This window comes from Corvus hawaiiensis, chromosome 4 (genome assembly GCF_020740725.1).
Source record: "Corvus hawaiiensis isolate bCorHaw1 chromosome 4, bCorHaw1.pri.cur, whole genome shotgun sequence".
Lineage (NCBI taxonomy): Eukaryota > Metazoa > Chordata > Aves > Passeriformes > Corvidae > Corvus > Corvus hawaiiensis.
The window spans coordinates 13,582,088-13,601,016 of record NC_063216.1 but is presented as its reverse complement, the minus strand read 5'-3'; the positions used below and the strand labels follow the sequence as shown (position 1 = coordinate 13,601,016).

The 18,929-nt window shown below is 43.9% G+C and overlaps 1 protein-coding gene across 1 annotated transcript in view; it reads right to left on the bottom strand.

The window, feature by feature from the left end:
- ETV6 (ETS variant transcription factor 6) overlaps positions 1-18,929 on the bottom strand; it is a 135,638-nt gene extending 116,709 nt beyond the window's left edge. The window contains exon 1 of the mRNA XM_048301241.1: positions 18,805-18,929. Coding sequence (XP_048157198.1) covers positions 18,805-18,837 — 33 coding nt within the window. The 5' untranslated portion in view covers positions 18,838-18,929. The remainder of the gene's footprint in view (positions 1-18,804) is intronic.

Sequence of the window (18,929 nt, the reverse complement as noted above, 5' to 3'; positions counted from 1 at the left end):
AGGGGCAGCTCCAAAATCCTCTCTGCTTCAGTTCAAATAACCTAAGAGGAATATATGAACAGCTGCTGCAGCTTGGAAAACTGCCTGATCTCAGACAAGGTGGCAAACATGGACTATTTCAGCCTAGGAAACGAAGAGGAAGGGAATAATGCCTGGGAGGTCAAAACTGCTGTCCCTTAACAGAGCTGAGAGCCCACACTAGCAGTGACACAGGAACACTGGCAGGACCTAAAGAAGCAGGGAGGGCAATGCACAGACATTCAGCAGGGTGACCGTGGAAGATAAGTTTCTAAATCAAGGATTTCTAGTCTTACGTAATTTGTTTTCACTACTTCCCCCTCCTTTCCCTCCACAAAAAATTAAAATCTCACTTTCATGTACTTAGGAGTTCTATCTACTAATTAGAATGTCCCAAGAAGTAATGGCTATTTATTCACAGGGAATTGTTAAGCTATGGGTTCTTTCCTTTATGAAATTAAACTCAACAAAAACATTCAGCATCCGACCTCTTCACTGTCTGATATCCACTGAGTCCATGCTGAGCAGGTCTACAGCACTACTTGTCGGCACTCCTACCTTGGCACCTCAGTACCTCTTTGTACTGTGTGAAGTGTTCAGCAAGGAATAGTAGACTAAAGAGGAAATCACACCTCTGAGATGGGACAAGACACAAACCCAAGACATAACCACTTTAAAGAAACCTGAAAGGGATTTAACAACTAGAGATTTCTTCCAGTCCCAGTACCCACAAGGAGATGATAATGAAATAATAGCGGATGAATAGACAGATGTCTTCTACAGCAGTCAACCAGACTAATGAGGTAGATCCTGCACCAATTTCTTATTTGTCAGAGACATTCTGAATGTATTTTACTGGGAGGGAGGGATACAAACCTTCCCTCAGTATGTGAGACTATTTTAAAGTTTTCCAACTTTGCAGGCAATGCAGAGGCTCAGGAGGAAGGAAGAAAAAAGAAAAAGAAAGAAGTACCACCAATTCCTATTTCTGCTGCTGCTCCCATCATCTGCTGTTCAGAAATTATCATTATTAGATGATATATTGTCTGTTTATATTTGGAGGGAAAGGTATTGTTTCAGTCAGCTTCCTCAAGCTGAGTCAGAAAAAAACGAATGAATGAATGGAGTTCTGAAATGCTGAATCATTCTGCTTTGTATGAGAATACCTCAAAATAAAAGCAACAGTAATTAAACAAACAAACGGACATTGCTGTTAACAAATCCCTAGGAAATACAACTTCTAAGGGTTTGTTTTCTTGAAACCAAAGGCATTCTTTTTTCCTCATGTTCGAGCTTTCAGAAAACGAATTAAAACTACTGATGTTACTGTGTGACATTATCTGTCTCTTGACCTAGCTTTCATTATGACCAGTGCCACTGACTAATAAGGAGTTTATCAGTCATCCCTTGCCCAGTTATCACTATAGGCTTCAGCCAAATCCTCTTGAATTCAGTGAAGGATAGAGATCAGGTCCAATAAAACACAATTGTCTTACAATCTCTGTGTCCTGAAGAATGACATCATTTCTCATTTAGCTGCAGAATTTTCTTTAGCTTTTCAAGTAACTTTGGAGGGAGAATTTCTCAAGTCTTCACCACAACATCATCTAAACTGCTATCAGCTGGAAGAAACTATTTCATTAAAATCTATACAAATCAAAAACTTTGGGGTAATACCAAACTGATAACTTAGTTCCACACTACATAGATTTCAATACTGATTTTCATTAAATTTTAAGTTCATTATCCTAGCCACGATTCAGGCCTTCTTTCGTGCATCAACCAACACAGCTACACAGTGGTATCTACAGGAGTTTTTCAGGTAAGAGTTCACAAAGGAAGTTTTATTATGGAAAAAAAAAAGAAGGGATAAACTATCCAAAATCATACCCCAGTGTTATTAAACCCTGAGTCCTACTACCAATAATTCTACAGCATTAATCATCCAGCAAGGGATTAAGGCAAGATCTTATTAATTATCTGCATAACAAAAGCACAAACAGTTTCCACCACTCCTCTGACTTCATTTCGCTAGGTGTTAACACTTTATGAAGTGGCAGTCACATTAAATGACTTCAAGGTCACAGACAACATAGTGACAGAGGAGAGGCTGGACTAAAACATTCTGCATCTCCACAAAGTAACTTTAACCCAAGCCTACCCTCCCTGTCCAGGATAATGAGTATATGCGCCAGGCTGGTCTATTTTATAACCATGTTGCAAGGCAAGCACAGAAGATACAAGAAATGTAAAACAGGCTCTGGGAGCTGGCCTAGTTTTCTATAGAAAGGATATCATAGATACCTGTCACACCAAACTGGGCATATAATAGACCAAGTTCCCAGGAAAGCTGTGGTAAGCATGGCTCAAGGACTGAACATATCACTGCCACATTTGCATGTTTTGAGGACATAATTTTAACAGGTAATTGAAACTCGGAAATGCCCTCTAGATAGGCACGTGGGACAAGCTTCCTCCCCTGACCTAGAGAGGCTTCATGCTTTACTGCATGGTTAAACAGGCCCAGACTGTCTGTCAGCACCAGTGGCACAGAACAGACAAATCTGCAATGAAAGCGGGGAGGTTTGGCTTTCAGTGTTCTCAGTCTATCTCAGGCAACTCAGTACGTGCAAGTGCCCCTTTTTATTAAAGCCATTAAACCTAAACAGCTCAGCCACGGTGTGCTCAAACACAGGGCAAGCCACAATATGATTGGGAGGCTGCAGGTGACAGTAGCAGGGCCTCACACTGATACCACAAGGCTCATTCAGACCTCCAGGCAACAGCTCCACCCTTCACACTACAACAGCAAACCATTCTGCTCCAGATGCCTGGTGTATTTTTTTAAAAAAGCAGAGATGGCGCCTCAGCAAAAGAACCATCAAGTTTTCCTGAACCCCTGAACAGTTTTCCTGTAATTAATCTATCTAGCCTGAAGGGACAGTTCTTGTAGATAAAGTAGGTGTGAATCCTTAAAAGCTTCGGTTCTGATGCCATGTAACACAGATCTGGCCAAAGGTTTATTCTGAGTTTCATCAATGCTTTAATCACAGATCTGTTGGCACCACCACCAAAAAACCACGCCCTGCCCTCCCCATGTTCCCAGCTGCTTGTTCCCACCAGCCTGTGCCTTGCACTAACACAAGCCATCCATTTTCACCCAGATCTGCTGCCCTGTCATGCACACACCCACTCCAACATTTGTGCCAGCCCACGGGAGAAGAAGGGGAAGGGTGGAACAAGACCTTTCAGGGTGCTACCACCTTACCTTAAGAGCTTCATCAAACTATTTCATCAGTGAAATAACAATGGTGCACTTTTGTAGTGCCTTTAAAGAATGGTTAAAAACTTGTGGAGAAGTAACCAACCCAAAGCTGGATTTGAGCAAATACTTCTTCAGAGACACTGTCAGGGCAGGGAAGGATGGTGTGACAGGGTCCAGCTACACTGTGTAATTCAGGAATTGCCAGAGTCAATCCAGAACAAAGACCCAGAACCCCTGCTAAAGTCACATGCCTCACCATATTTTGAGCAGGACTCTTCTTTACATCATGCTCAAAGATCCTCACCTCTTCTGACTAAGAGAAAAAAAAAGAGAAGGACAGTCACTAGTTAAACAAACAGCTCAGTGCAAATGACTTGTGCCTCGAAAAATGCTTGGGTTTCAGGGTTTCTTAACAAGCCCACAGCCAGAATAATTTACAACAAACACCAGTGAGACCTGAGACTGAGAAATGGAGGGAAGGCAGGCAATGGACCTGGCCATGTGAGCTTGCTACGTTTGCACACTGGTATCTGCACACTGCCTTTTCATTTTAGGCAGATGCTGTGCAACCCAGCAGCAATGGGAAATCAGACAGGCTAAGATTATCCTTTCATCTGACACACAGTTAAAAAATCAAAGTTAAAGTACTTTCCATTAGCAGTATAAATCACTTCAAGTTTACGACTGTATTCCATGTAAATTATCAAATCCTCACCTTTTTTTTTTCCCGCTGGAAGGACAAGATCAGATAGAATGCTGCTGCTTTCTAAAACTAGGCTTACTGTTTAGCTCCCATGTCAAGTGACCTGAAGAACAAACAGACTTCGCAGCCTCCTAGGGTGGTGTTTTCCCAGTAGCCTCACCACCACCACTTTTAAGGACTGTGGCTTCAAACATATGAAGGGTGAGGTAAAACCTGAGGTACAAACCTGAAGGAAAACTCAGCATGACTGTGCAGAAACAAATAGGCTATCTTTGGAATGGTGAGAAAGGGGTGGGCTGAGCACTAAAAAAGGCAGGCATGGGAAAATTTAGCCCTGCTTCACCAGCCTGAAGTGAGCCCTGCATTCAAGAGCGCACCATTAACTGCTCATCCGTCCATTGATGGCACTCCAGCCTCCATTCCTGCAGCACCAAGAACTGCACCAATGCCCAAAGCCTGAATGGGAAATTCAGGAGCTAGGTAGTTGAGTGCAAACAGCTAGGACATCAGTGAGTTAGCAATGAAAGATTTATCTATGAAACCTGGGCAAATAATACAGCCTTTGGTCACGGGATCAGGTTACTGTTGTGCTTGCACCATGGGTTAGGAAAGTGCATGTTCAGACTTTGCATGTGGTATACAGACATACTTCCATTTGCTTTTATACGGAATGATAAAATTAACTTCCTTGTGTTTAACACTGGGAAAACAGAATTTTTTCGGCTATCAGCATCTTTTGGGACTTTCTGCTTCTGTTTTAATGTGTTGGTAGCAGGTATAATGTCTTTAGATATTGGGGCTCTGTAGCCAGCACCTGGGAGCAGCAAAGGAAGAGACTGTTCCCAGAAGGGACCCTCCAGACTGGTGCAGTGGGACTGGACCTCAGGAAAATTAGAGGTGAGCAAGTTGTGCTTCACAGGCATCACAACTCAGTCCTACCTAAAGCCAGGCAACGATGTACCATGTGAGAGTAGGCTGTTACAGTAGGTATGCCTGCCTGCTGTACAACACCATTCTAGACAGGGGTCTTTGTAAAGGACACACAAGCATCTGCGGGTTGAGCTTTTCCCTTTTTAGCCAGCTCCCTTCTCTAGTTCTAATTGCCCATTAACTGCACTAGCACAGGACAAGCATCGTTTGAGCAACAGCTCAACTTGCACTGAAGGAAAATATTCAGTGTACACATAGTCCCATGAGAAGGTCCTGTCTGCTGGCTTGCTCATTTCTTAATGGTTATGTGTAGAAAAATAAAGTCCAGGCACTCCATAAACAACACTTCCTTCTCAATTTTCCCAGCTATTAGAAACTTGAAAAAAAGAGTCAGGGATTGAAAGGCAAAAAGATTGACCCATCAAATCAGGATAGTCACTCTATGCAGGTTTCAGGCATGCCAATGGAATAAATTAATGGAAGTGCTGGAATTGTCCCTGTATTGTATAACACCTGTTCATCAGCCACAGTCACGTGGTTACGTGTTTGTGCCATCTAAAGAAAGTTCCTTGCAAGGAATTGTGTTCACTCGTCTCTTATCAGACATCAGAAGAGGAGTGGCTGACACAGCACACAGCATTTGAATTATCTAAGAATCTAGTTATTTTTTCCACAGTCTTTCAGCCAAATCTTGGGAAAAACCTCGAGAAATAAAATAGGTCAGGGCACTTTATGCCAATAAATAGCAAGAGGAGAGTCAAGGATAGGAAAATCCCCAGGAATTTTCCCAAACAAAATTCATTTCATAGTCTGAAGAACATTCTTCTCATGAATTTCAGATGGTCTTGCTACCTCTGCTAAGGAAATATCACAACAAGAACAAGAAACAGAGCAGAAGGTCTGATTCACATGAGAGGTTTTCCTGTTATTTTTCCACTTGTCAGAGGCATCTGTACAGAGTCAAGCACCAAAGTATGAAAGTCCTAAATTAAAATGGAAAAACACAGTAGGCCTGGTCAGCTCAAAGGTCTGCCTAAGCTAATACCACATTTCCAGCAACACCCAACAGGAAATGCTCAGGGTAAGAGCACAAGGAATAAACTATCCCTTGCACACACCCACAGAAGTCCACAGGTTAGGGGCATTCAGAGCCAAGGACCACAGCTGTTCTCTTTGCAATGAATGGTCCTGGATAGATCCATGTAGTATGAACTCTCTTCTGAAAACAATTGGCCCTGTTTGGCCCTACATTACACCTGCTGGCAACAAGTTTGGTAACCTCACTGCATGTTGTATGAAAGCAGACTTCCCACTCTTCAAAACTGCCAGGTGCTTCCATCTGATCCTCCCATACAACGAGAAATAACCCTTTCCAGTTTAGCTTCTCCTTGCCTCTGCCTCTCACGACTAAAGCAAATTTTTATGATTTCCACAGGAGCCTGCAATGGGCCTTGCTGCTCATCATAGCAAACTCCCCATCCTCACTTACTAACTCCTTCACTTTCAAGCCCACTGTACTTCTCCGGCTCTTGTTTTCCTCCCTACAACAACCTCCAATCCCATAGCTTAGAGTAGGTGTACAGGAATACAGATACCAGATCTCTGTTTGGTTCAAACAGCTCCCTATCTACATATGTCTGGAGAGCCTCCCCATGGTTTCACCTCGCAGCAGTGCCAAGTACCTTTAAATTTCTGTGTGTCTGGCTGTGAGAGTGGGTGGGCAGGCTGAGAGCAGCATGGCCTGGGAGCTTTGCTGGAAATCAAGACAGAGACTCCAACCCTGAAGTGTAGGACTGCCCACCCGGGCTCTTACCACCACCAACATGAGGCTACAAAAACACGCAGGTGAGCAGTGTGTTGGAACTTTCAAGACCATGGTAAGTTTTCTCAGAAAAACCACAGGGACAAATTCTGAACAAAAAGGTCTGTTTTTCAAGTATATGTATTTATTTCCAGAAACATAGATGCCAACCAAACCACTTTTTTTTTTTTTTTTTGAGCAAGTGATTTTATAAGGAGTATTTTGAGGACCAGTCAGTCAAAAGTGGCTGTTTCTCAGGTGTTATATAGAAAGTAACCCAAAAATAGTAATTTCTCCATCCCAAAAAGCTATCATTCTAGGCAACTCTACTAATTAAATCTCTCAATTTATTTTGGGGTTTGCTGGTTTTTTCCTCTTTAGAAGATGGAAATTTAAATATGCATAAGCTCACTGTAATGCTTAAATTTAAACATGCTCTAAACCTCACTCCAGGCCAGCATTGAGTGTCCTTTGTAAGCAAATCACGGAAGGGGCTACCTCCATGTCTGTGATCCAAGGCTTTCACACCTTCCTCACTGCTGTGCCAACAACCCGGGTTTACCTATGCTCATCTTTTAATTGAGGCTAGGAAAATGACAGAATCTCAGTTGTTGCTTGGGGAAAGGCTTTTCCCTCTTCTTCAACAAAAAGGAGGCTGAGGCCCACAGAGCTGAACAAGTATTTTTCATACGGCAAAGTGCTTTGTGGACCAGTGATGGGAAACAGACAGGGAATTATGAAACCCAGTCTAGACTGAAGGAAAACAGACCTTTCCATCAGTATTTAAGTTCATCTTATAACTGGACTTTTTGAAGTGATGGTGACATAAGCCTTCACCTCCTAGGGACATGCAGTAGGGCCATGAGGTTCTCACCCCAAGCAGGAAGAGCCAGCACGAGTGATGGGATGAGCACAGCATCACCTGCCAAGCCAGCAGTGAGGGGGGACCCAGGCAGGCAGCAGGCAAAGGGCCCAAGGACACCACGTTGGTGAAGCACAGGGTTATTGTGCTGCAGCCCACGAGCACCAAGAGACTCCCCAAAGCCACTTGGCTCCCCATCTGTGAAGCAGGGCAACCCTGCTTCCCTCTCTCACAGGGAGCTGGTAGTGACAACACACACACAAAAACATGGAGCTAATGCAGACTTTTGAGTATCTCACAAAGCACACACACCTCTACCACAGGACGTGAGCTAAAACCTGCTTCTTTGGAGCCTTTTCATTCCAGGAACACTACTGCCATAAGGGGCTTGGGTTCATTTGGAACCAACAGCCTGTTCTGCAGCTACAATGGCTCCCCTTCTTGTTTGCAAAGTCAAACCTTCATGCCAAACTGGAGGAATCCCTCTCACATCAGCTGATTTTCCACTGCTGCAGCACTCTGTGGCTGAGGAAGATGGATCCCACCACTAAAACATTGAATGAGAACACAGTATAGAGGGTAACATGAAGAGGAGAGAAAGAAATTCTGACTAGCACCGCATTCAAGGCATTATGTCTCAACACGGACGTTTTTTTCTAGCCCACTTCTTTTAAAAACTGAAATTTTAAGGGGTTTGGGGTTTTTTTCTCATTTAAAACAAACTAAGAAACATGAAACTAGAGTGTGTTGAGATCCAGTTAGAACTACAATAGCAGAAAATAATTATTAAGATAAATCCCAAGCACAATACTTAAGGCCAAAGCACATTCAAATGAGTGGGATCCACTATTCTACCTCTACAGCCCGAGCCTGTCAAAGAGCCAAGCCAGCTTCTGGTAACAGATACGGAGAGAAGATTTTTTCTTTCCATTCAGTCAATTAGTTCACTACAATGACCAGCTCACCCAAAGTTGGGAAATGCTTTAGGGCTGCAGAAACAGAAAGCTTGTTTCCTTCCTCCAGTCAACAGAAATTCAAGGTGAAGGTACAAAATCTACTAATACTAAACCAACATGGCAGAAAACAATCAGTATGATTAAAAAAATGAAAATTCATGTGCTTAAGAAAAAAGCTATGTTATTTATTACGTAATATTACCTCAAAATGTACCAGATACTTACATTTCATGTACAATTATAAACCTTTTTTTCTTCTTAAGAACTACTTTTAATGCTCAGGTTTTGATGCAGGACACTGCACTTGTAATTACATTTCACTGCAAAGCCAATCATAAACAGCATGTAAAATTATTACACAAAAAAAATCAATCATCCAGCAAACAAAGTAATTTGCTATTTGCCAAAATAAAAACCTAAGTAAATCTTTATGAGGCTATCCAATTACTTAAATAGATATTTGTGGACATTGTATAGATTAGCAGAGAGGAAAACTAAATTTAGTTTAAAAGCCATTTTTAGCTGCACATCAATACATTTTAATGGCTATCCAACACTGTGAATCACTCTTTCTTTAGGAAAAATAACTAAAAACCACACATGCAAAATAATATCAGAATTGATTTTGTATAGCCGTTCTTCTGTTTGCCATTTAAAAAAAAAAATCACAGTCAAAGCGTGATGCAAGGTCTGTACAAATGACAGCATTTCTTAGCAAGTGAGACAGTTGAGTGAATGTTTGCAACATTTGCCCAGGCAGTGAAAGCAGCAACTCTGACGCCCATTGCTACAAGCTGCAGTTGGGACCCCATTTGTCACACACGTGAAAAGGAATTAATGCTTCAGGAACACATTTCACATGGGTGATAATGGGAATTGGGAGACCTTTGCAAAAGCACGGGTAACCCACATTTGGCTCTTAGAAGCAAACAATTGTCTCTTCCCCAAAACCAGAAAACTTCTCTTTTTCAAATGCTGACCTGTAATTCCAATTTTGTGTATTCCCCGAAGGTTTTCCCTTCTGTCATTTGAATCTGGGTAAATACAGAAGCAAAGTCAATCTCTTGCTAGTACAAGCAACCTTGACTTCACGAGTCTCTGAGTCAGACACCAACTCTTCCTTAGCTCTCTCTTCTCACTAATAATTAACTAGTCTTCTTGAAATCAAGACTGCTGAGGCTGAGACCCAGAAAAGAATTCGAAGGATAAGAGCTCTTAACACCATCCTTCCAGGGCGCAAAATTTCATATGGAAGCATCTGAATGCCTTACACATCATCAGAGCAAGCTTGTGATCTTATCCCCAGAAGAAGAAGCGTCTGTTTCGGGAAAGGCTTGGCACACAGAAAAAACACACTTTCCCCTGGGTAATTATAGGTAGGTTCCCCCCCCCCACAGGCTGTTAGTCTTAATATCTTCCTCATAGTCATCTACCCTCTTTTTTAAACTCCATTTGTACTTTTAGCCTCTGCACCACCCTGCAGCAATGAGTTCCATAACTCCACAGATGGAAGAAGTACTTGTTTTCATCTTCCTGGCTAGTAATTTCATTGCCAGCTCTAGCTTTGAACTATCAGGAGTTGCTCTCCTTACACTGCTGTGCAATTTTACAGTTTCCTATTATACCTCCTTCAGCAGTCTCCTTTCTAACCAAAAAGTCCTAGGCACCGTAGCCTGTCTCCCTACAGAAGCTTCCCCAGGCAACCCCACTGCACATTTCTGTATCTTTTTCAGTAGTCAGAAAGGCACGCTGTAATCAAAACTGATACACAGCATAGATTCAAACTGCAATATACAGATAATTTCTATTTTACTCCCTGTTACTTTCCCACTATGGTTTCATTTGCCTATTTCATCCCAAACTGAAAACTGAGCTCAGCTTTCTCTTTCATTCACTAACCAAACCATTTCCTAAAATACGATCCCAGGTGCCAGACCAGTTCTGGGAGATCTATCAGCAAACAGTACTGAACAGCTCAAAGAGACCTCACTGTTTCTGTTAAGCAGAAAAGTTTTGAAAGTGCCTCACTCAAAACTACCAAGAAAAAAAACCCCTAACCCTGCACTTTCTGCCCACTTCTCCAAGCCTACAGCCACTGCCTGTCAACATGGTTCACTAGGCTGTGCTAATTGGCTCTGCACACACTATTAATTCACTCTCTTCTTACTTTGAGGTTGTAATTTGTTCCCATTGGGAGGTAATAGAAGCCAGCACACGGTCAGTCATGGATGGCTCAGCTGGTGTGAGGTAGTTTGCTAGGACTCAATCTCCAGTGTATTTGAGCCCAGTGTTTACTGTGCTATGTGTGATACATATCTCAAGCCACAAGCCATGAAATATTTTACATCCCATAACCTTCTCCTGGAAGCTGCTCCCACAGTCTTCCCCAAGTCCTCTTCCAGACAGCACATTTGCTCAAGCCATAAGACAGTGACACAACCACTCAGTCTGCCAACTGAGAAGCAAATTTATACCCATCAACGCTACTGTTCCTGCAACTTGGTGCCCTTCCTGGAACCCCTGGCAGCAGTGAGTGCATCCTCATCCCTCTGTGAAAGCAGTCCAGTCCAGCATTTCCTCACCCCCAGGGAGATGGTGAGTCTGCCACTCAGGTGTGCATCCAGCATGGCATGGGCATCCATGCTAGCTGGACATCCAACACCCACACGTCTCCACCAGGCTGCCCTACTCAGAACTGGTGCTCTGAACTGCAGGGAGCTGCTCCTCTGGAGCTGGAGTGACACTGCTGGGACCAGAGCCACTACAGGATAAGGGCAGTGGCACACGTGACAATGGCCCATCAGCACTACCTCCTTTGCTCTGCAGGCTTTAAGTTGCAGCCAGCCTTTTACAGTGGTGCCCGCCGCAAACATCCAAGCAGCTTCTCACAGATGTGGCAGGGAGTGTCCATCTACCGAGGAATGCTTTTTCCACTAGTCTCCAGTAACAAGTGGAACCAAAAGCCTCAGCCCAGAATCTGGAGCTCCTCACACCCTATCACCTCAAAGCTCAACTTTGGCCAGGTCAGAAAATGCTTGGCTTTGCCCGTGTTTAAAAGCACAAGGCAGGTAGAAAGATGAGAACAAGCTATTCAGGAGGGAATGTGGTAAAAAAAAAAAAAAAACCTATCTCCAGTCCCAATCCACCAAGAGAAAAAAAGAATTAGTTCTGTCATGGAGAGGGAAAATCACAACACAGTCCTCCTAGAAAGTCAGGAAAGGGCTCCCCAGTATTGCTGGAAATGCTGAGATCACTGCACTTGGCCTCCAAGAGCATCAGCAGAACTTCCTGAGGCTCCATCAATAACAGAAACTACCTTTATGTGAAATCCTTTGTAAGAAAAAAAGGAGGAAGATAAATGGGAAATGTGGTTTGCAGTTGCAGAATGCCTTGTTGTGACCCTACTATCTGGATAAATCAATCTCTGAATTTTAGTACTGCTATTTCTGGCACTGTTAGACATTTCATTTACCTAGTAGAACTCCAAGCTCATAGATTTCCACAGAATCCCAGACCATGTAGAAAACGTTCCTAGTTTCTGTTAATAGATGTTTTGGAGGATCCCACTGAAAGCATAATGAAAAAAATCACTTCAGCTATATTCAGTGGAAATTCAAACCATATAAAGAATCTCACTCTCTGCTCCATTTCATCAGTTTCAAGGATTCTCCTTAGTGGATGCCAGTTGGTTTTCTTCAGAATAAACTCCCAAAACAAGTAACTTGCAATTTCTTGATCGGACCCTATTTGAGCTGGCTAGAAAAAGCCCAAAACAAAACCTACAACAAAAGCAGACACACAAACAACAAAAAAAAAAACAAACAAGAAATCATTCATTGTTCCTATTTATAATCATATTTAATTTTACTTTAATTTTAAACATCCAAACTCTGGATTTAATATTGGACAGCTGTTAATAGTTAAATACATAAAATCCAGCTGTCACATTCAAAGTATTTTTGTGGAGTTCTAACACAGCTCTTTCAGTTACACCCAATGCTACTCTTGGTATTATATACATCTTTAAAATTATTTACAATACTACTTTTTTCTATGTGCATAGATTCCATAGAACACCACAGTGAGAATCTCCTTCATACCCTTTTTCTCTCCAGACTGTCTTAACCAAGACAGTCTTTGCAAACTATACAAGAACAACACGGAAGCAAAGACACTGCATGTGGCTCAACAAGGAATAACATTTGGAAAATCACTTAGATGAAGAATCATTTATAGCTTTCCTTAACTGCTATACCCAGTTCACTTTGGAGCTCTGTAGCATTCCAGCAGATGATACCATCCATCAGTAAAAAGCTTAACCCTTTTCAAAATCCTTTATTTACCACTGCTCCAGGACATTCCATAAACAAGTTTAACTTTGGCTGGAGTTTTCTGCATGTATTTTCCTGCCAGCAGTAGCATTCTTAAAAAAAAAATAACTAAAAAAAAAGAAAGAAAAAAAAGTGGTCACTATAATCTAGGCCTGAATCCTACACGTTATTAAAGAAGTAGATGAAGAGTGTAGTTCTCCTCTGTGCTTCAACAAAACACTGCCTGAAGACAACTCAGCAACATCAGAACCAGTATGGTCTAAATTTGGCATGGGTTGTAGACCTAAAAAATAACCCACACTAGCAGGAATCAATTGCCACAACTCCACTGCTAAACACACAGAAGCTCTGGTGGCCTGTCTGGTCTCTTTGCTCAGGCTGAACCTGAGCACATACCTGGCTTTGGTTTGGCTGCTTCACGACTGCCTAGACGAACATCCCACCCATGGGCTGTTCTAGGCAGCCTTTTTCCCTTGGGAGGCACAGGGACATATTGCAACCTAAAAATTAATGGTTGTGGCAATGCTAGCAGTTCATCACCATCCACTGTCCTCACCAGGGGGTCCTCCCTTGCCAGGGAAAGAGTTAACACCTAGAACAACTGTGTATGCAGCCTGCTCTGCATCCAGCTTCAGGGAGCCCTGGGAAGAGTGGTGGTCAGGGGAAGGTGGTGGGGATAGCTCTGGCAGCCACAGCTGGCTGCCATCCCTCCCAGGTGCTCCTGCCCTGGGCTAGGAGCAGGATTGTGGCAGAACAGCTACAGCAGCAACACGTGCCAGCCTTTCCCAAAGCCGCCTTCCATGAAGGCTGCGGGCACAAAAACACCACCCTGCCCACGTGTGGCTGATCCAGACATCAGGACACACTGAAGCTGTAAGATCTTGCTCTCTCTGAGTGCTCAGCAGAGGTAGGTGGCCCACACCAAAAAAGCCAACAGTCAAACAACCACCACCACACCCCTGCACCCAAAACACTGTGTGAAATAAAAAGCCAGGTACAAATCAGATCATTGTCCCCGATTTCTGTAATAAACACAGTTTGTTTCCATGCTGCATTACAAATACTTAGCCCTGCTACTGCCCTGCACAGGTGAGTTCATTATTACTTCATGCTTGTTTCACAGATAGGGAAAGCAAAGGCCAAGGTGATCATTTTCAGAAGCACTGGCTTTCAAGTTGCGGGTACTCCGGGGATCCCCGGCTGAAAGCAGTGACCTACAAGTACTCCAAAACAAACATGCAAAAAACCCTCCCCCAAAAAATTAGCCAATTTTTGGACTGTAGGTCAAAACTATATTACTGGCCAAAAACACAGGTTACCTTAGCTCTCTCCCTTTCCTGCAGGTTATTAGGAGAGCTTTTGTCAGAAGAATTTGGAACACAAGCACTCAAGGACCCAGATAACTTTTCTGAAAGGCAGAAAGATTGCTTCTGTGTCACTGTACAAGACTTCATCTCCCTCTTATCATCATTTCTATCAGCAGAGCACCGTTTAGTCGCCTCCCTCCAAAAGGCACTTTGGGATGCATGCTGCAATATGCATATAAATTATCATTAAAGTATCCTCTGTTTCACTGGGGCATTTCAGATTCAAGATGCTGTTTTAATGGGTTGCCTCCCAGGAAACTGACTTCACCTGTAATGACACAGTGAATGCTAATGACCAGTGTTTAATTGGGGCAGTGCTAGTAAAATTTTGCTTCAGAGGGATTCAATTTACCTGGTGCCAAGGAGTTAAGTGATTAATCGGGTGTTAAATAGTATGCACTTCCAAACACTGGTCTCCTACCATTCAATCCTACACCACTGAATTTAATGACAGTTTTGTCACTGACACTAACAGAAGAAGGATCCTCCTCCTAGTACACAAGTAAACATTAAGGAACATGCTCTGCACTGACAGATACTCAGCCTTGGCTGAGGATAACAGGATTCTGGCCGTGTGGTGCTGGACAGTCTCTCCCTCACCATGGGAAGCCTTCAGGGGGAGAGGGCTCTTTGCAGAAACAGAATGAATGAGGTATCAGGAGACATAACCCACCATCCAAAAATTAAGTCAGTCTGGGGGAGCCAGTTAAGATTGAAACCTCAAACACTACACCGATTCTTTGTCCTTCAGCTTTTTTTTTTTCCCTCTGCCTTTTTTAAACTACTACAAAGTACATCCTCCAATCCAAAATGAGCACTCTGTGAAGTCCTTCAGTTCAGGATCCTGTGCTGACTCCTGCAGCCACCCCATCGAGCTCAACACAAGAGAGAGCACCTATGTCCACCAGCGTGCACCTACATAAAATCTGCACTGAAACCAGTTGTGAAACCTGACTCACAGTGAGGCTCTGTGCCTTCAGTGCTGCGCACAGAAAGCACTCTCAGCTCAAGCATCAGCCAGGTGCACAGAAGGGACCCTGGGCTCAGAGAAGTCCTGGTCTGCAAGACCTGAAGCAGCTGCTCTGTCCCCATACCCCCAGTTTTAGTTCCCCCACAACTCCACACTTGGGCCAGGCACAATTGTATGGTAGCATGGTAAGTCAGACTAAGCAACTGAAAGTGTCCTATTTATAAAAAATACAATAAACAAATTAAACTGTGTCCTTCAGGAGCCTTCCATTTGCCTGCTGAATTTTGAATCTCCATATGACGCCACAGCAATATTCTCAAGGTATATTCATTTCAGGCAAAAAAAAAAGGAAGATCCTGACAATCAGAAAGCTCCAGGTGAGGTTTTAAACAGAACTTATCCCCACATAGACCTTAATTAATCACAAAAATCATCATCTGTATCTAAACTGCTAGTCCTGTCTCCCTTTGAGTTTTTGCTCCCATATTAGTCTTTGCCAAGATGTTTACACTCCCCTGGTGCCTCAATTCTCCCATCTGTGGGAGGAGAGGTGAGGCCTTAAGGATCACTTGCCAATACTGTAATGAGTGCCAATGTTGTGGCAGTATTTACAATAATATAATCAGCTAACTACTGTGGCTCAGCATCAGAGGAACAGGTTTACTACCAACACAGATATTCCACCTATAAAAGAAGATGAAAAAAGTGTCTGACTACAACAACCACACCAGATGCCCCTTCCCAGTTGAACTCAGAGTCAACGCCCTCAAGCCCTCTCAGACTGGAGTTCACCACAACCCCAAAGCCTCCCAGTCCATGCAGAGAGTATGCTGATGCCCTAAGCTGTAGCAAACACTGAGAGCCCAACCTTCATGCTCATCTCTCACCCCTGAGGTTTTATTTTCTAAACTACAGGATGAGCTCTCTCCGCAGCTTTAGACCCTATGCATACACTTAACCTCCCTGCCATAGCTGCACAGTGGGTCTTCTTGCCACGGGCCAGGCAAGCACACACCCAACCGCTGGCAAGATCTGGCTATCAGCAGGGTATTTTTCATCTCTCAGAGGAGTCAGCCAGCACATACTTGCTGCAAAGCAAGCACATATCAATACGCAATCACACATACATACTGATAACTACTTCACGCCAACCAAAATATTACAGCAAGCTTACACTGATAACCAGTAATAAAATAGAGACCAAAACTTCACCTCCTCAAAGGTTTCCCAGATTTGATTAGAGCACTTCTCTAACATGATGAGATAGGAAGACTGTGCACTGAGCAGCTCGGGCATAAACACAGCACCAGCCTTCACCCTCTCCGCTGAAGCTTTCCACGTTCATCACCCCAGGTGCTGTGGCATTTACTGCCTGCACCCTTGTCCCAAATTGGAGGAGGAAGCAGGAGGGAAAAAAAAAAACAACAACAAACCAACAAAAGAACGAGAAAACAAGAAAATACATCCACCAGCACCACTGCTTCCCGCTCACAGGCTCCTAGTGAAACTTTGTGACACCCGTGTAGCACAACACTCGCCTACATTTCCTAACAAAGCAGAGTAGTCAGGGTACTCTGCGGAGCTTTTTCCTCTGCCTCAGTATCACACTCCACACCACGAGCCAGACTGGAAAATACTGAGGAAACTATCAGTTGCACTCACATAATCAGCTACCATTTAAACAGCTCCTCTTAATTCCAGCTGCTGAATGTAATCACCTTTATCAAATGGATAAAAAAGTGTCCAAAACCCAATGATAGTTAGAAAAGCTGAAGGGAAAGCTACCCAGAACGGTTTGACTGGTGAAGAAATGCTTTTGAAGTTCACATTTCTGTCTGAGAAGTTTTCATTTTAAAATTAGAAACTAATAAAATAGCCAGTAACAACAGTTTATACACATAAACAGTACATTAAAAAATAAGTTCAGATTGTGATGTTTAGAATTGGTCACTTTTAAAAGAAAAAAAAAAACCAACAAAAATCAGTTTTCCGGTAACTGTTGAAATGTAATGAAAATGTGGCATTTATTCATTTCGAGACTGAAGCAGAAGTTTGTTTGTATCTCCCCAGCTAGGAAGTTGATTCCTTACAGTGGGATTCTACAACATACCTTCCTGACACTAGGGAAGGACTAGTTTTACAGTTCCTGAAATCAACAGGATGGTTGTTGATTTCAGTAAGAGCAGAAGTAAGCTCCCTATTTTCAAAATGACACATGTCAAAAACAAGGAAATACAGCTCATATGACACCACTTTTTCATGACATTCACTTGTGTTCTTCGGTCCATGGAACACATTCTACCTTTCCACAGGGTTTACTAGAAAAAAAAACAGAAGCTATATCTCATTTTATTTATCTGTAGGGATCCAATGAGTTAATTGAACACATTTTGCCTGCATTAGCATTTCACCATACAGTAACACGCATACAATACCCCGTTATCCAGCTTGCCTGTCTATGTTATGAAAAGTCAAACTAGACTCTAAGCCACAAGACTTCACGGGACACGGGCCTGATTGCACTTAACTCAGCAAGAGAAAATACACCCATAAGCTTTCAAATTGTGTTCCCACCATATAGAACTCAAGATTCCCCCGTACACACACAGGACAAGCAAACAAAAGAGCATCATGCTGAATAAGTGTTCATTCCAGGCTCTTCCCCTTAGAGAGAGTCTGGAAGTCACCTCTTCCATCCAGGCAGGGAGAGACAACCACTAAAGATCTCTTACTGGGGCACAGTTAGTCTCGAGCAGACGGGAGATTCTTGGCTTGCAACAAGACAAAGCGACTCCCAAATAAAATGCAAAACCGGGGGGTGAGGAAAGGAGAGAGGAAAGCAGTGGGCTGCTAGATAGGAAAAGTCTGGACAAAAAAAGAAACTCAGTTTTGTTTCCATTGTCTCAGCTTCACGCCGTCTCCACTTAAAACGATAAACTTCCCGGGGTAAGCCCTTCTTCAACAGGCCAAGGCACGGGGAAACACATCCCCCAGCCCCTGCTGGAGCGGGGCCGGGCTGGCAGCCCTGGCTCCCCTACCTGCCACCGGCAAGCGATGCCAGGAATGGAAGCCACTAAAATAAATAGTACTAATATGGATATTAAGCCGGGAAAAAAAAAATTTAAAGGAAAAAAAAAAAGAAAGCAAGCCTCACAATCCACTCTTGGTAGAAGCAGCAGCAGCTGCATCTCCCCGAGGGCAGGAAACTTTCTACGAAGTTGCTGGCGGGGACGGCGGGCAGCCAAGCCCGCGGGAGGCCGGGCCGAGCTCCGGGGCCCCCTTAAAGCTCCGTGTCGTGGAGAGCCACGCCAGCAGAGCCGGGCCCGGCCGCCGTGTCCCCGGGCAGCGCAGGGCGCTGACAGCCCGCGGCACCGCGTCCCCGCCCGCGGCCGGAGCGGCGCGGGGAGCGCCCCGCAGACCGGGGGGGCACCGAGCCCCGCGGCCGCCCTTCGCCCGCCCGGGCAAAAAATAGAAGAGGGAAAACCAGTTATTTCCACCAAAATAAGCCTGGGCAAAACACGGCGAAGCCCACCGCCCCGAGGCGCCGGCGGGCACGACCCGCGCTGACAGGGGCCCGGCGGACGGAGGGATGGGGCTTTACCTTGATGCAACACTGAGAAGGAGCCTCGGACATCTCTCTGGAGGGACTCGGCGGAGCCCGGCGGGGCAGGCGCGGGCGGGCAGACGGGAAGTTCTCGGGCTTTCCCCACTTTCCGCTCCTCTCCC